Source organism: Panthera uncia, chromosome B1, assembly GCF_023721935.1.
Source record: "Panthera uncia isolate 11264 chromosome B1, Puncia_PCG_1.0, whole genome shotgun sequence".
NCBI classification, from domain to species: domain Eukaryota; kingdom Metazoa; phylum Chordata; class Mammalia; order Carnivora; family Felidae; genus Panthera; species Panthera uncia.
In genome coordinates this window covers 198,888,440-198,905,405 of record NC_064811.1, presented here as the reverse complement: position 1 = coordinate 198,905,405, position 16,966 = coordinate 198,888,440, and the positions used below count along the sequence as shown (strand labels likewise).

Genomic DNA, 16,966 nt, shown 5'->3' with positions numbered 1-16,966 from the left:
CTCACGTCCTATCCCCTAGCCCCCCTCCCCTCTCCCCCGGCTCCACTCCCCCCACCCCGGCCCCACCCCCCAGCTGCCAGGTGGCTGTGGAACATTTCCTTCCTGGAGAGCACACATCGCCCCCTGCACAGCATCTGCGTCTGCTGGGGCGATGCTGACCGGGGCCCTGCACCAGGAGCGAGAGGCACTGGGAGTGGAACTGGAGGGGCCGAGGCCCCCTCCCTGCCCCCCATCATGCTGGGACAGTCCGTGCCCCGACTCACCGCACCCCCACCCCGACCCAGGGTAGGTGACCCCTCCCCAGCCTCTCTGCACCCCCACCCCCACCATCCCCAGAACCCACCTGGCTCTGGCTCAGGGGTGCTGGCTCTGTCACCCCACCGCCCCGTGGCCAGCTTCCCAGCCCGTGTTCATGCGTCTTTGGCTCTAAGATGACTGGTTCAGATCCCACATTCCCACACTCAGGCCTGTGTGACCGCTGGGTGGGACCCTCTGGAAGGGAGGAGGGAACCCGCTCTGGGCCCTGGGCGCCTCTCTCAGCAGATCCCTCTGCAGCCTGGTGGGACCGGAGCTCTCTCTCCGTGGGGACGCCTGATGCCCTGGCCCACCCTGCAGCACCCCCGTTTGCTTGCAGAGTGAGCGGTTTGGGTTCCATCTTGGGGTCATTTCTCCCTCTCCGTAGTGCCCACCTACTCGTTCCTTCGCAAGGGAACCGCCCTGGACACCCCAAGGGTGCAGGGTCCCCATCCTGGGAGAGGGTCCCCGTGTGGGTGTGCAGGGTCCCCGTCCTGGGAGACGGGTCCCCATGACCGACTTCCCGTGATCTGTGTGAGCACCAGACGCCCGCAGACCGTCTGGGTACAGAGGAGTGAGTTGTGCACCAGTGGAGAAGGCCGTCAGGTTTGGGAGTTTTCTGTGTTCTGACTTCCGGCCCCAGTGTTGGGGTGCCGTGGAGCAGCAGAGGCTCCCTCCCCACTGGGCTGTCCCCTGCCCCAGCCCCCTAGCCTGGGCGTTGTCACCAGGACGCTGTGGCCTCTCACGGGTTGGTGGACGGCATCTGTGGGTCTGAGTGGCCTCCACCCTGCCCCGTACACATCCACACGCGGGGACGCGTGCCGGACGGGGACCGCAGGGTGGGCCTGGCCTGGGCAGGGGTTGCGAGGTCCCCTTCCTTGGGTGGCATTTACGTTGTGGGTGATTGGCGTGGACAGAACCGAAGGGGCCTGGGGCCCCGTGGGGCTTGAGCGGAATCCGCTAGTGTTGAAGTCTGTGGCCTCCCTCGTTTCCTGGCGCTTCCTTTCCCTCATCCTCTGCCCGTCGCTTCCGCCACCCGCACAGTCCCTGGCACTGAATGCTAGCGCGTCTCTGCTCCCGCGGCGGCTGAGTCTGTGTTCTTTTCACCGTTAGAAAACGAGGTGAAATACGACAGGAACAACAACGAAGAGGACGAGGGGGAGCAGTTCGATTTCGACAGCGGAGACGAGATTCCAGAAGCGGATCGGCCAGCCGCGGGTGCCCCGGCCAGTGGGGGGGGCGCGGATGCTGCGTCTGGCTCAGGTGAGTCCCCGGGCCACCCCCAGCGCCCGTGGCCCAGCGGCCAGCTCGTCCTCACCGCGGGTGAGTGACGTGGGGGGAAGTCGGTGTCCTCGAGCGAGACGTGAGCTGTGATGGCTCATTGGAGTTTGGCCGCGCTCCTTTGGTCCCTGGCATTTCCCACGGGCGTCAGGCTGCTCGGCGGCCCCTGGCGGCCTCTCGGAGGGGGTGGGTATCGGCCACATCTCAGCACCGTGTTGCTGCGTGGTGGGAAACGTTTCTGAAACTAACGCTCTTTGAGATGCATGGAGTCCGTGTTGGATCCTGGAGGTGGCTGCTTTTGTCCCGACCACGAGGGCTGGTTTCTTGTCCACAGCGAGGGCTCTCCACACAGTCAGTGGCTCCCCTGGTCCGGCAGCTTCTACCTGATGCCTGTCAGCAGAGAAGCGGCCCTGGGAGCTGCCAGGCCCTGGGGTGTCGCATGCTGACCCCAGCGATGCTCCGCCCTGTACTCCCAGATCTGGGCGTCTCCTGGGTGCCCTGGTGTTGCGTGCCCTTTGGGGGGGGGGCGTGGCTCTACTTGTCCTCCCTTCCTCCACACTGTGTGTTTGCCTCCAGGAGGTGAAATCGGGAGGGGAACGGACGCGGAGGCCCCGGTGGAAGGCACGACGCTTGAGGTCCCGACACGGGTGAACCCCTACTCCGTCATCGACATCACGCCCTTCCAGGAGGAGCAGCCCCCGCCCGCCGACCCGGATGCCGAGGAGGAGAGCACCAGCCCGCCGGTGCCCAGCGGGTACTCGGTGCCCGTGCCCTGCGGCTATGCTGTGCCCTGCAACCTCCCGCTGCTCGTGCCGGCCTACTCCAGCCCCGTCGTCATCCGCGCCGCGTCCCTGGAAGAGGAAGGTAGTGTCCTCCTCCTCGCCGCGCACTGCGGGCCGTGACCGCCTGTCGTCCGTGAGTCCTGCAGTCCTCCGTGTTCTGGTAGAGCCGCCAGAGCCGGCCCGGGTCACCTTCCCCCGGCAGGTGCCTGTGGGTCCGCGTGCGTGAGGGCAGCGGGACGTTCAAGTACGGCCCTCCCTGAGCAGAGGGTGGCCTGTTCCGTTCCGAGTGTGGCCAGTGAGGCAGCCCAGCCGAGCGTTTGTTCTCTCGCCGAGATCTGCGTGTGTTCCCTATCCGAGGACGCAGCACGGGCGCTGTCCCAGGTGTAGAGGCTCTCAGGGACGCGAGGCTGCTCGGACACGGAATCACAGCTTGTGCGAGATTTCAGTAAACACGTTCTCTCCTTCCCAGTTGTGACCATTGAGGGGAAAAAAAAGTCTTCGTTAAAGAAGCTCTTGAATTTGTTTGGAAACCACAGGTTTTTCGGGTTGAGGTTTTTCACCTATGCTTTCTTGTAATTGGTAGGAATCTTGGAAATTAACCGTGGTCAACAATGCTATTCGTGTTTTGTGGCCTCTGACAAGTAAGAACGATGTGAAAATACGGAAGTAGATTATGGAATTGAGAGGAGAAGGGGGGGCACCTGGGGGGCTCAGTCGGTTGAGCATCCGACTCTCGATGTTGGCTCAGGTCATCCTCTTGAGGTTCGTGAGGTTGAGCCCACGTCAGGCTCGGTGCTAACAGTGCAGAGCCTGCCTGGGATTCTCTCTCTCTGCCCCTCCCCCACTCTTGCATGAGCACACGCGTGTGCACATACGTCCTGTGGTGCCCTGGCCGGCTTCCTAACCATTTGCACCGTGTGGTTCCCTCGTGGACACAGGGCCGCCTGGCTCTGTGGGCTCGTTCAGCATGCACGTCCTCGCTGAGGCTCCTTCACTCGCATAGAGGCTCCCCTGGGACATGAGCCTCAGAGTCCGGGACAGCAGGAACCCGTCGTCTTCCCCACTGCCCAGAACCAACACTGAGCCTCCACTTTCGTTCGTTAGTGGTCCTCCAGTGGCCAGAGACTCATGGTGCTCTGCCTCGTGGCCTGGGCTTCCAGATCCTTCCAGAACAGTGAGAGATGGGCAGTGTGCGTGGCCAGCGGGAGAACTTCCTCTCGAGTATGCTCACCATACTGTCATCAGAGTTTTCGTTTTAGCAGACATCACCTCCGGGTGCATCTGCTTTCTCAGAAGGGGGAGCGCCGGGAAGGAAGGTGTTGGGTGGGTGCATTGAGGCACGCGCGGTGTGCATTCAGGGGTGGTGAGAGGGGCCCCTGACACAGCCGTGGGGAAGGTAGTCACCGTGTGAAGTACGCTCCTGCCAGTCCACATCCTTTCTTCGTTGACTTTGTCGAGTATCTTTGTCTTTTAGGAAGTCATGTGGGCCATTTTTGGGGGGAGTGTGGTGTGGTGGGAAGTCTTTGGACGGGCAGGTCTGAGTTCAGATCGTGGCCCTGCCTCTGACCTGGCATGTGCTCCTTGGCAGACAGCTAGGTTTTCCATGGCCTCGAGAACTTGTTGAGTTCATGCCTCTACAATTCCTGGTGCACCGCCAGGCAAATCCCACCACTGGGTAAGGGGTATTTGTTACTGTTTAGCGGGATCAGGGGACCAGTTTTATGAGTGAGATCTCCAAGCTTATTGCATTAAGCCCAGCCTTCCTGGACCTTGAGTTAACTGCTGAGTGCTTTGAAAGTGGTCAAGAACGTTTGCCTAGCACACAGTAAATTCCTTCTAAAACGGTGTTTATGGACAGTTTCCCAGTGTAGCAATTAACCAGTTGTTGGTTGAGCACGTGGCTAAGCCTGAGCTCATCACCGCTTGGTAAATCAAACCCAGAGGTGGGAGAACAGCAGTCAGCTGGACATGTGTGACAGACTGTGTGTGCGTGTGTGTGTGAGTGCACGTGCGTGTGAGTATATAAAAACTTGGTTGCCAGATATCATGAACGTAACTCTCCCTTGAGAATCTTTGGAGGCTCCCATTTAGACATACTTTCCAATAAATCACAATTGTAAATTCCCATGAAAAGTTAAGACACAGGAGAAAATTTGTTTCTTACTGTAGCCTGCTTTCTTTGGGTTTAATTCCAGCTGTTTCAGGAGCCTTTGGATATCACTTTTTACTGTAATCCTGTTTTGAAAACATCTTATTTTGAATCTAACCTAAAAAACCTTAAATCTATCAGTTAATCATTTTTATGCTAAGATAAGCCTATCATTCATAAGAATGGAAAATAGGGAACCATTTTAAATGTAAAAATCCGTTTCCTACAATTTTACCCTAAGCATGAAACTATATGATTTTTTTTTTCTTTCCTCACAGAGACACAGGAAGTAGCAGAAGACAGCCCATTTAATTCTTTAAGTTCTGAGGATCCAGCAAACAGGTAAATTTTTTCATTTTACACACGTGCTCTGGGTCCATGACCGTTCCCTGTAATGTGGAGTGTGGGACACCTGTCCTGCCTGCCCTCAGTGCTGTGAGGTGGTGACCGACCAGGCCTACTCCCCGCCCCAGACCCTCCGCTCCCAGTCCTGCATCCATCTGCTCTCTCGCCCAGGGGCTCCCAGGATGGGTGTCAGAGTACGAGGACTCGGCTAGAGGTTCATACTGTCTGTGTAGAAGGACAGACCGTACGAACGCACATACAGATAGGCCCCAGAGAGGTGGCCCTCCTCGGCCTCCACCCTGGAGATTCTGTGTGTACTTCAGCCTTGGGAAGGGTCTCAGAACCCTGTGGGGCCGGAGGGGATTTTTCAGTGTGTCTGACCCAGCTTTCAGCGAGAGTACTTCAAACTGATTTGATTGTAGACCTTTCTTTCATGCCACTTGCCTTCAAAAACGCTATTTCTCCTCCTTGAGATGCCCAGGAAAAGCCCGTCCTCCAGGCAAACTCCTGCATGCATTTCAAAACCCTGCCTTAGTGTCTCGTTTTATAAAGTTCCCTCTTGTCCATCCAGAGCTGTGTGGGCACACCGGCTTTAAAACTGATTAAAACAGTGCACCCTCACTGTGACTTCCCCTGTCCCTTTCTGCTGCTGGACTGAGAATCCTGTGAAGGGGGAGAGCAGGTTTGACCAAGGCTTAGCACGCCGTCATGCTTGTTGCTTGGCAGCTGTGCAGCCATACTGATGCATTATCCACACCTGTTCGAGGTGGAGCGTCCTGTGGCTTTTGGTACACTGCGTTGTCCATATTAAAACTGTGTTAAAATATATACAACATAAAACTTGCCATTTGAACCCTTTTCAGTGTAACATGTAGTGGCATCGCGTGCATATACTGTGTCACCACTCTCCCCTTTCAGAATATTTCATCATCTGAGACAGGAGCTCTAACCCTCCTGTGGTAATCTACCGCCCCCCTCCCCCAGCCCCCGACAACCCCTACTCTGTGTCCTGTCTCTGTGGATTGGCCCGATCTAGGTAACTCGTGTCCTTCTGTGTCTGGCTTGTTTCACTCTGCATCATGTTTGCGAGGTTCTCCTGTGTTGTAGGATGCGTCCGGATCTTCCTTTTCAAGCCTGCATAATATTCCTTTGTAAGCACATATGACCTTTTCACTCACCACTCGAAGGACACTTGCTTTGTTTCCATCTCTTGGCTGTTGTGAATCACGCTGCTGGGAACACAGGTGTATGAGCATCTAAGTCCTTGCTCCCTATCCCTTTGGCTCTGTACCTGTGAGAGGAGCACTGGATCTTATGGTGAGTCTATATTTCCCTTTTTGAGGACCAGCAATCTCTTTATCACAGAGACAGCGCCATTTCACATTCCCACCTGCAATGAACTGCTTCCAATACAGTCACCAAATTTATTTTCCAGTTTTTAAAGATTGTAGTCATTCTAGGGAGTGTGAAATGGTACCTCCCGGTGGTTTTGATTTGCATTTCCTTGATGACTAATGATGCTGAGCACCTCATCCTGTCTCATCGCCCATTTGTATGTCTTCTTCAGAGAAATGTCAGTCACGTTCCTTCCCCATGTTTGGGTTGGGTTTATTTGTTGTTGTTCAGTTGTAGGTGTTCTTTATGTAATCTGAATATTAATCTCTCATCAGATGCGTGATTTGTGAACATTTCTTCGCATGCTGTGGGTTGTCCTTTCACTCTCTCGATGGTGTCCTTTGCACAAAGGTTTTTAATTTTGATGAAATCCAGTTTATGTGTTTTGTTTCTTTTATATTGCCTGTGCTTTCGGTGTCCTGTCCAGTCAGTTGTTGGCACATCCAGTGTCATGAAGCTCTCTCATTGTTTTCTTCTAAGAGTTTTGTAGTTTGACTCGTAAGGGTGGGTGGGTGCCACGTTCTGCCATGTCTCTTAGGTCTAGTTGATTTGTGGCGCTCTTAGCGTCTTCTGCCTGGTGGTTCTGCTGTTGACAGTGCTACATTGGTGTGTCCGGCTGTCACTGTGAGATGGTCCATTTCTGTGTTCAGTACCGTGTATTTTCACTTCATCTATTTTGGGGCTCCTTCGTTAGTTGTATGTTTGTAATGGTTATATCTTGTTCTATTGGACCTTTATTCAATATATGATCTCTGTCTTTGCCTTCTGTGACCTTTTATGAGTTAAAGGCCATTTTGTGGGATCAGTCTTTACCCAGCATTAGAATATCCACCACCTTGCCTGGTCCTGTGTTTGGTGCGTGCTGGCTCTGTTTGTTTACCCACTTTTAGTTGTTATGTCTCAGTTCGCCAAGCCTTTACCGAGTGCCTGGCCTGTGATTGGCATCAGAGACTGAGAGGAAGTAAACCGGTCTCAGCACGCCAGTGAGGACTTCCCTCCCTCCCATATGGCGGCTTGCGGTGTTTCCTTTCGCCCGCACAGGCACCAGCAGAGGAGACGGAAAGCGAGAACGGACTCCTGACTCAGGTTTCGGGTCCTTGACCTGCTGTTCTCACGCTCACCTGGCTTTTTCTTTGGGGTGGTAGGCTGGGCTCTGAACGTAGAAAGACATACTCGTCCCTAAAAGAGTGGTGTCTTTGCAGAGAGGGACGCGCAAGCTCTTTCCACCTGGTTTACATTACATGTGGCAGAGCAGGTCCACCAAGACCCCGCAGTAGAATCACAGTGTGCGTGAGATGAGACACGAGCGGGTGGCGCATTATCGCCGGTGATCTGAAACGTACGGTGGAAAACATGTCTGCTGAAAGGATCGTTTCTTAGAACAAAAAGAACGTGAAGTGGCGTGAGAGGGCAAGCTCAGATTCTCTTCCAAAGCGCGACCTTTTTTAAATCTACGGAAAGCGACCTTTTTTAAACCTGCGGAAACACTCGGGAGCAGTTTAAATATCATCCATTTTTGCTTTAGATTTTCTGTTTTTTTGCTTAACTTCATTTTGATGTAATTTTAGACTTGAAAAGTGTGAGGATGCTTTTTTTTTTTTTATGTGACACGTTCCTCAACTAAGTGTGGGGACGGACTCAGCTTCTTTTCTTACATGCATCCACAAAGTAGTATATTGTGTCGCACATGCTTGCGTAGCTAAAGTGTCTGTGATCTGGACATTTTTAAGACCTTTGCCATCTTCCCTGGCCCTTAAATCTTGTATTTAACCATTAGAACTTTCAGAAAACTAACAAAAATGATGATAGAAGAGACCACGCTGCAGTGACCCCCGCCATCTCTGTCACTTATCGTGAAGTGTGGCATTAACTCCGTATGAATGATTCTCCTTTGCACGTGTGCGTTTTTCCGAGCTGCCCATGGTTGTCTCTGAGCACTCACCCTAGTTCCAGCCTCTTTCCCTTCCTGTGAAGTGCTCCACACCCCGCTTGGCTCTTCCTTGCAGAGCTCCCCTAGACCGCGGGCCCCTGAGGTTGGTCTTGTCCCAGCTGTGTTGAATGAAGCCGACCTTGTCGTTCTTCTGAATAAAGCATTCCAGAGGCTTGCCGTAGCCTGCGGGACAGCATTCCTATCCTTGTGTGTGACCCTGTGACTTGGCCCCAGGGACCATTGCACTAGAGCACAGCGCCAGTTGAGTCGTGAGCACTTTTTATTTCTGGCGGCGTGAGGTCCCTTCCCGGAGGCGAGAAGGCCCGTCTGTCACTCGGGCGTGTCTCTGCAGCCGGTACCGTGTGCGGCACACAACAGGCCCGCAAGAAGTTCTGGCGAACAACTGGAAGACACTTCAGGCCCCCTGGAGCAGAGACCTCGTTTCTCCTGTTTCTGTTGTGCGAGCACCTGTCCCGGGCACGTGGCGGGCGTACAAACCGCTGGGAACGAAAGCTTGAACCTGGCGTCTGTGTTGAGAAGCCGCGGCTGGTCCGATAAAACGAGCACGTGCAGATTCTGACCTGCTGGGTGAGGGGGCAGAAGCCCCCGCCTGTGTCAGCCGGTGGCCCCCTCAGCGTCCCAGAGACCACTGGGGGGGTGAAGCCCCCGGGGCGTTTGGATCGAAGGCACGGCCTCAGTACACCCGCACAAGGGAAAGGAAGGCCCCAGATGTATTACTCACGTATCCCAGAAATGGGGTGTGTGCAGGGGGCCGGGGGAGGGCGTCCCCTGTCCCCGTAGATACAGAGCGAGGTCAGCCACTGGTTCCTAATGAGATGGTTAGGGCGGAGGTCACTGACTTTTCAAGGGCTTAAGTCTAAGTGTTTATTGTAAAAGGGGCCCCGAAAAAGCCAAGTGGGAAGGTGTGGTGGGACTGCAGGAGTGGGTCCTTCCATACACGTCCGCGTTGTGGGGTGAGTGGCGGGGTCCTACATAAGATGCATAGGCAGCGACTCAGAAGACGTTCCCAGCACAGGACGCCCGGAGTAACATCTGGGGACAGCGTGCACACGTTGGAGCTCACGTACCCTTTGGGGACATTCGGCAGCGTCCTGACGGGAAGCACGCTCACCCTTGTGGTCTCCCGGTTTGTTTTCTCCCAGTGACGAGCGAGCGCCTAAGGAGGACAGTGCCCTCGCCCGGTGGGCGGCGGACCCGGCCAACACCGCGTGGATGGAGAGTAAGTACACTGACCTCCGGGAAGCTGGCGGGGCCGTGCCCTCATCTTCGCCAGGCCCCGCGTGGACGCCGCCCCAGGGGTCGATGTGTGTTTGCTGGGTTCCACTGATTATTCCCACGTCCCTTCAGAACTGCATTCGTTTCCCTGAAGGACCAACAGAGCTGCCTGTCGCTGCTGTCCCCAGGCTCTCTGAAGCCCTTATTTTGTTTCCAGTCAGAACATCTCTGCTCCCCCCGTCCCACACGGGTTTCCTCCTGATTGTTTCTTCCCAGTACAGTCCTTGGGTCCTGTCACGATGGTCCCGTGTTCGGGGAACTGATGCTCTTACACGGGCCCGCACTCAGCAAGTTACCACGGAGACGTTACCAGGCATTTTCTTGTGATTCTCACGGAGATGCTTTTTCAGGCTACCATTTTGGAAAGGGGGTGGATGGCTGGTTAAGCCAGCCCACTGTCCAGATGGCATACCAGACCTTCTGTTCCACATGTGGCTTAGAAAGCTGAGCTATTTTTAACTAGATTTGACTTTTAATTTTTTAAAAAAAGTAAAGATGGCTTTTCCAATTATCCCTTTATTATCTACTGGCTCACTAATTTCTGTGTAATTTTGTATGATTGACTTACAAGGAAGAACCATCTTAACAGTCTCCTGATTGTTCAGTTATCTCCTGGAATGTGTCGTGTTCTGGTTTTAATTATGACATTGTCAAACAAAGAGCCTAGCATAAGTAGAGGATTCTGCTAGGGGGCCGCTAAATGGGGATCATTAAGGGGTGAAATTATTTTCCTCCTGTTCGCTAGCAATTTTATTTCCAGAGTAAAATTTGTGTGACTTTCTCCCATTACTTGTTTTATTGCACAAGTGGCAGTTAATTAGGATAACACACAGGTTAGGGGTGCTGACACCCCCCCACAGTAAAAAATCTGGGTATAACTTTTGACTCCTACTGGTGCCTGCTGGTGACCGGAAGCTTTACCAATCACATACACCGTCGATTATATTGTGTGTATGTGTCACATACCGCGTTCTTACAATAAAGTATCACAAACAGGTTCGCGTAGGTGTCACAATCAGATCTGCACGTAAGCGGACTCGTGGGCTTCACGGCCATGGTTTTCACGGGTGCGTAGTTGAGCATCCCACACATTGTCGGGAGTGGAAATGCATATCACGGTTGCAGTTAATTTTATTACAAGGAAGGGGGTGTCTGTCACACGGGGGCCTGACGGCAGGAGGAGAACGAGGGGCTTTCCCCAGTTTGCTGCCTCCCCCTTCCCCCTTCCCAGAATGTAACTGGCTTGAGAGCAGAGGCAGAGTTGGGAGTACTTACCTCATCTTCTTGTTGTTGCTTAGTCGCGGTGACCTTCACGGTTTTCAGTGTGTAAGTAAGACCTCATAACGTGGTTGGTTTCCACGAAGGCCCAAACTTACAAATACTGAAATGCATTTCTAGCTTCACTGCTGTTCTCGTACAGGACCTTTTCATACCGTATTCGCTCAGTAGTCTGGCCCGGAAGGATCCCGGCCTTTTCTTAAGAAAACGTGTTACAGTCTCAGAGGACACGAACGTTCCACATAGTGTAGTCGGAGAGACTTTATCCTAACAGGTGAACATTCTCATCCTTGCGTGTGCCCAGTTTTTATATCCAGTAGTTCAAGATATCATAGATGATCGACTTACTTTAGGTTTCCTGTTAACATAGCACCTCTTGGGCTGTCCCGTTGTTTCTGAAACAGTGTATGGCACCTCTGTATTGTTCGTACATTGGAACACGTTAACTTCGTAAGCTGAAAAATATTTATAAAGAGCCACATAGAGACGTGCAGGTGAACACAAAATAATGGACTAAATTGGCCTAGAAACCATAAAATTCCCCTTTCATACCTGGCTCACGTAGAGCGTCATCCTTCAGTCCCCAGAAAACTTCTGCTTTGGGAAGGTGCATGTGTCTGCCCTTTGGAACTAGCTTTCTGCATCATTATAGCGCCGTGTGAGACTGTGGCCCTGAACAGTGGACATTGTACTTGGTGTTGGTCGGTTTTGAAAGTTTCCTTCTTTTTATTCCAGATCCAGAAGAAGCCATTTATGACGACGTGCCAAGAGAAAATTCAGACTCTGAACCAGGTTTGAGTTGTCTGAAATTGAGTTTTAGAAGGTTCAGTTTATCAGTCTTTCCCGCTGGGTGTAAAAAATGAGTAGTCACTGTGCACACAGACCCTAGATTCACAGCTCCTACGGATTTTATTATGTCTTGTAGTGCCTCATTGATACCATGGGGTAGAATATTTGAGCACATAGATGTGTGTGGCTGTATTACAACCTTATTTTATTTTTTTTAACATTTATTCATTTTTGAGACACAGAGACAGAGCATGAGCAGGGGAGGGGCAGAGAGAGAGGGAGACACAGAATCGGAAGCCGGCTCCAGGCTCTGAGCTGTCAGTATAGAGCCCGATGTAGGGCTCAATCTCAGGAAGGTCATGACCTGAGCCAAAGTTGGATGCTTAACCGACTGAGTCACCCAGGTGCCCCTGTGTTACAACTTTAAATAGGATAGTTGATACATGTAAAGCAGAGGGAATTAAAGATGTGGAGTGTATAAGTGGAAAGGTAAGAAATATGGAGGCTGAGTACTAGCACATATTTGATAAATGATACTAATGAGAAGGTAGAAGAAGGAAGTACCAATACTTTTCTAGAATTCAGGAAGGATCTAAGTTCTCAGATTGTAGAAATACAAGTTCAAAGCAGGGTTAAGCCTGAATCCATACCTAGGCACATACACTTAACAACTGCTGGGCACAAATCAGTCCACTCATATGAATACACAGGTGTTTAAAAAGAGGGAAGCAAAGGCAGTATTAGATAAAGATTGGGGAGATTTACCACTTAGACTCTAAAAACTGTCACGTTGCATTTCAAGGAAAAGGTTACCGAACCTAATGAGAAGCAGACACGACAGTGAGCAAATAATAACTTTGTGAATGAATCGAAAGGAGTATTGACCACGATAGCAGTAATAGTGTTGTTTCATTTGCAGGGTGGGACCAAAGCCCCAGGCTGTGGTAACTGTCAGCTGGAGGGTGGACTGACCCTGAGCATCTAAAGTCTGTGCGTTTTCCAGGAAGAGCATAGATAATGATGTGTGTTTTTGGCTGTGATAGGTCAGGTCTGCATCTTATGGGTAACTACTAAAAGAACAGAAATGGATTATTTAACTCCCAAACCAGTAGAGAAAACCTCAGTCTGGTAGAAAGCAAGAAAATGGAAAGTAAGAAACTATGGCAAATGGTATGAAAAAAGATGGCAAAATTAGTCTAAATATATTGCTACTTATGGTAAATATAAATTGAATTCAGTGGCCCATAAAAAAAAAAAATTCTCAGGTTGGATGAAGTAGCAAAGCTAGCCACATATTTTTGTGACAGCTATATAAGGATATAAAACATCCGTAGGTAAATGGATGGAAAAAGAAATATAAGACCAATTCCAACGAAAATATAGCCAGTATTACTATAACATATTGAATTTTAGGCTATAAAACATTAGGTTTAGAGTCCTTCACCAGAGAGAATTATAACAGTTCTAAACTTGTGTATACCTAACAAGATAGCCTCTAAATACAGAAAGCAAAATATGACTGAGAAATAATCAGCAATAGTTAAGTACATAATTAGAGTGGGAGATTTTAAGACCATTCCCTCCACTGTCTTGGATACTGGATACAAAATTAGTAAACTGTGGAAGAATATAGTATATGATTAACCTAAAGATTGAAATTTCTTTTCAAACACATGGAATATTTATAAAAACCATATAGCATTCCCCAAAGCAAATATTAAGAAATGCCTAACAATTGGCATTTAGGCCTCATTCCCTAAGTAGAAAAAATCAATAGGAAGAAACACTTGAAAGTTAAAAATAATACTAGTACTTAGCTCACAGACAATGGTGAAAACAGAATGGAAAGTAGAAATATTATGACTTGAATAATAATGAAAATATGGCATAAAATATTATGGGGAAGATTTAAAATAATGAAGAGTTGCAGTCACGATGGCGCCTGTTAAGAAAAGACGGGGAGTAGTGATCCGAGCCTCTGCTCCGTGATGTAAGAGAAGAGCGGAGCAAACTCAGCGAAAGTAGGAGGACAAAAAATGATAACAGCCAAAGTGTTAGAAAACAAAGAAACAACAGAAAATATCAACAGAACCCAAGAGCAGTTCTCCAAAAATAATATAAAAACAGACAAGCCCCTGGTAGTGTTAGGAAGGAAGGATATTGTCGGGAGGAGAGGGAAGCGAAGGATGGATCAGGAACAAGAAAGTGTGGTAGAGACAAACGCCAGGAAGGGATTCTAGAAACACCTTGATGTCAACTAGTTGAAACGTGGACTGCACCTGAAGTAGAACACGCTAATGTCTAACGATTCACAATCTAGAATGAACTGTTTAATCTGCCCGGCAGCCCACTAGGACCAGTGTCCTCGTCTGAGAATTGCTAAACCGTCAGGGAACAGAGTTCCTTGGCTCTGCGTGTAGTCCCAGCGGACCCCAGCTACCCAGGAGCAGGGAACCCATCTTAGGGTGTTGGTGTAAACGTAGAGCCCCCTTCGCTTGAAGGGGTGACGCTGAGCATCCTGATGAAAATGTAAAGAAATCAAATCTGGCAATATCCCAACAAATCAACAAAAGCCGACCTGAACCCTTCAGATTGGTCTCAGGGGGTGACAGACCCTTCAACATGAGCAGGTTCCTTTACCGCCTTTTCCACAGGAACGGACTTCTGGACATAAACCATAGGCTCATCTTAGTATTTCCGTAAAGTGCACTTGACAAGATTCAGTGGCCATTCAATGTTAAAAACTCATGATAGAAGGAAACATTTTCGACCTAAAAAGGACACATTCTTATAATCCACATCCAGCGTACTAACTGATGAAGAGTTAAAAGCACATGGTAGTTTATTCATTCCAAAATGCTTTTGGACGCTGTTACCTACCGAGCACCGGTTTAGTTTCAGCTAACAGAGTCACCCCTGCCCTTGAGATTCCTACGTTGAGGGAGACAAACACTTGACATTTGGGTCCCTTTATAAACAGAACTGGAATTTCTTATCAATAAATGTGCTCCTAGGTAGTTATTTAAATACATGCTGCAAATAAAGTGGGGCTTAAAGACTGGTTTCTGTAAAAACAAGCTTGAAATTTTTATTTTTAGGTAATTTATGCTACCAGGTAGGCCTTTGCCAACACAGAACGTTGATCTGGCCCCTCTAAATCCAAAACACTGGCAAAAGGTCTGCCAGTAGTTTACCTACTAAAGGTGACAGCTGTTCTGCATAGAGCCAGCCACGTCCCTGTAAGGACAGCGTGCGGCAGGGCCCTGATGTGTGTGGACTCAGCCAAGAGTCACTGAACTGTCAGCTGAAAGAATACCTCCCTCGTACTCTCTTTATTTGTTAAATACATAAGAGTCTGCTCAAGGTTCCCACAAATACTTTCAAAATTTTGTGGCCATAAAAGATGTCTTAATGTGTTTCTTTTACGCAGTTCCCTTGGTATATTGACCCTGATGGGCGTCCACAGTTGCTTTCAGTCCCACGTCAGCCAGGACCCTCCCTGGTTAGGATCACAAAGGGTTCTGGCTCCCTCTGTGGCCCTTTGCTCTTTGTCTCATTAAGCATCTTGGTGCTGCAGTTGTTTTGAGAAACACTTTAGTAAGAGTTAGCTAACTTGTAAATGGTGATACAAACCAGTGGTTCCCTTGCAGGTGTGTTTCCTGGAGAAATTCATGCCCGCTATCCGGGAGACATGTGCAGGGATGCTTCTCTGCAGCACCGTTTGTAAAGAGCCAAAGATGAAGGGGAACATAGTGGCCCCACACTCGGGGAAGGGATTAGCATATGGCAATGAATTTATACAACAGACCATTATAATGCAGTTAAAAATGAGTAAATGGTGTGTTTGTGTGTGTGTATACAGCCAAAGGCAATGTTGAGCAAAAAGCAAGACACACAGAGGTAGGCTGCATGTGGCCTTCGGGTAAACCCACATCTCAGAGGTAAGTGGACAGCCACAAGCCAAGAACGGTTCTTGCTGGCCTGGCGGAGGGGCCAGAGCTCTGGCTGTATGCATGTTGCCTTGTGCTGCTGCCTTTACAGGAGTGGGCACTGAAGCAGGGTTTGGGCGGGGTCTACAGACAGGCCTGCTATTGTATGCTTTTTGGTGCATTTCGATATTTGATAAGTAACTATATTCTTTAGTGAAGTAGGTGGCACTAGATCTTTGAGGTTCCTCCAGCTCTTCAGGACTTCAGCTGTCCAGCTGGTGAACTTGGGGAGACAGAGGTGTCTGAGGGAGAGTGGAGGCCTGTGTGCTTTGTGCAAAATATGGTCATTTTGGGTTAAGTTCTGTCACAATACTGGCAGGATACTGAAGAATTTCTTATGAGATATGATGATGACCATCCAGGGTTCCTTTTTTGTTTTTTGTTTTTTGTTTTTTTTTTTATTGTGGTAAAGTGCCCACTGCATAAAATTGAGCATTTTAACCAGTTTAGAGTGCACAGTTCAGTGGCATTAAGCACACTCACAGGACTGTGTGGCCACTGCCACTGCAGTGGCACTTCTTAGGTCCGTCCTGGCCCAGGGCAGGTAGCAAGGTTGCTGCCAAGTAAAATCCAGCCACGTAGACCAGTTCTCCCTTCGCTGGCCTTGTGGGAGAAACACAGGCCCTGGGGCTGTGCTTGCTCTTTGGTCTGCTCTCAGAAAGCACCAGTCTGCGCATCTGGGAGCTCAGGAGGGCATTGTAATTCACAAAGCATCAGTCATCTGTCCTTAACAAGGCTCTTCAGAGTCCTTGAAAGTTTCAGTGTGCGGGTGAGGCCCAGATAGTACTGCCTTTTCCAGAACACGGAGAAGCATTATTTTCCCACATTCTGACTGCTGAGTGGAGATGTACCTGAGTTAGAGGTGGTCCATGGTGCCTGGCGTCGGTAGCTCCTGCCTCCCCAAGATGGACAAGCCATCCAGCCCTCCTGAGAGCAGGGCTCACAGTAGAGCAGGACCCTCGGCCGTCTTCCCCAGAGCCAGGACCAGCCGCCCAGTTGACCTGGGTGTACCTGCAGCTTGCCTCCGCCCCCACAGGCTGGACGTCCCTCTGCAGGTGTGAGCAACACCCGCCCGGCTATTCGTCCGGACTTGTTTCCCGCACAAAGAGTAGCCCGATGTCCACAGGGGTTCATGGAGCGAGGAGGGAGTGCTAGTCGGGCAGCTTCAGGATTCATGAGCTGCATCAGGGGACAGTGCATAGGCACATTTCTGCATTTGCATGCCTCCTGCCGACCAGGCCATGGAGGTCACAAGGTCCTTCCCATGGCAACCTGCCTTTATCAGGATGGCTCTCCGCCCCGACCTGCGTGGCAGCTGAGTCAGGGTCTGGCCACATCCCTGGAATCCACCTGCCCTGTTGACCCAGTTGCCCAGTTGGTGGTCATCTAGGGCAGATACGCTGACCTGCGGCTGACCCACGCTCCTGTGGCTTCTGGA

General features: G+C 50.5%; 1 protein-coding gene across 5 annotated transcripts in view; it reads left to right on the top strand.

Annotated features, from left to right (window-relative positions):
• Positions 1 to 16,966, top strand: part of ARHGEF10 (Rho guanine nucleotide exchange factor 10) — a 101,374-nt gene that overhangs the window by 24,729 nt on the left and 59,679 nt on the right. For all 5 annotated transcript variants that reach the window (XM_049631825.1, XM_049631823.1, XM_049631826.1 and 2 more), the window contains exons 3-7: positions 1,408 to 1,557; positions 2,152 to 2,439; positions 4,785 to 4,848; positions 9,340 to 9,416; positions 11,486 to 11,542. In XM_049631825.1, coding sequence (XP_049487782.1) covers positions 1,408 to 1,557; positions 2,152 to 2,439; positions 4,785 to 4,848; positions 9,340 to 9,416; positions 11,486 to 11,542 — 636 coding nt within the window. The remainder of the gene's footprint in view (positions 1 to 1,407; positions 1,558 to 2,151; positions 2,440 to 4,784; positions 4,849 to 9,339; positions 9,417 to 11,485; positions 11,543 to 16,966) is intronic.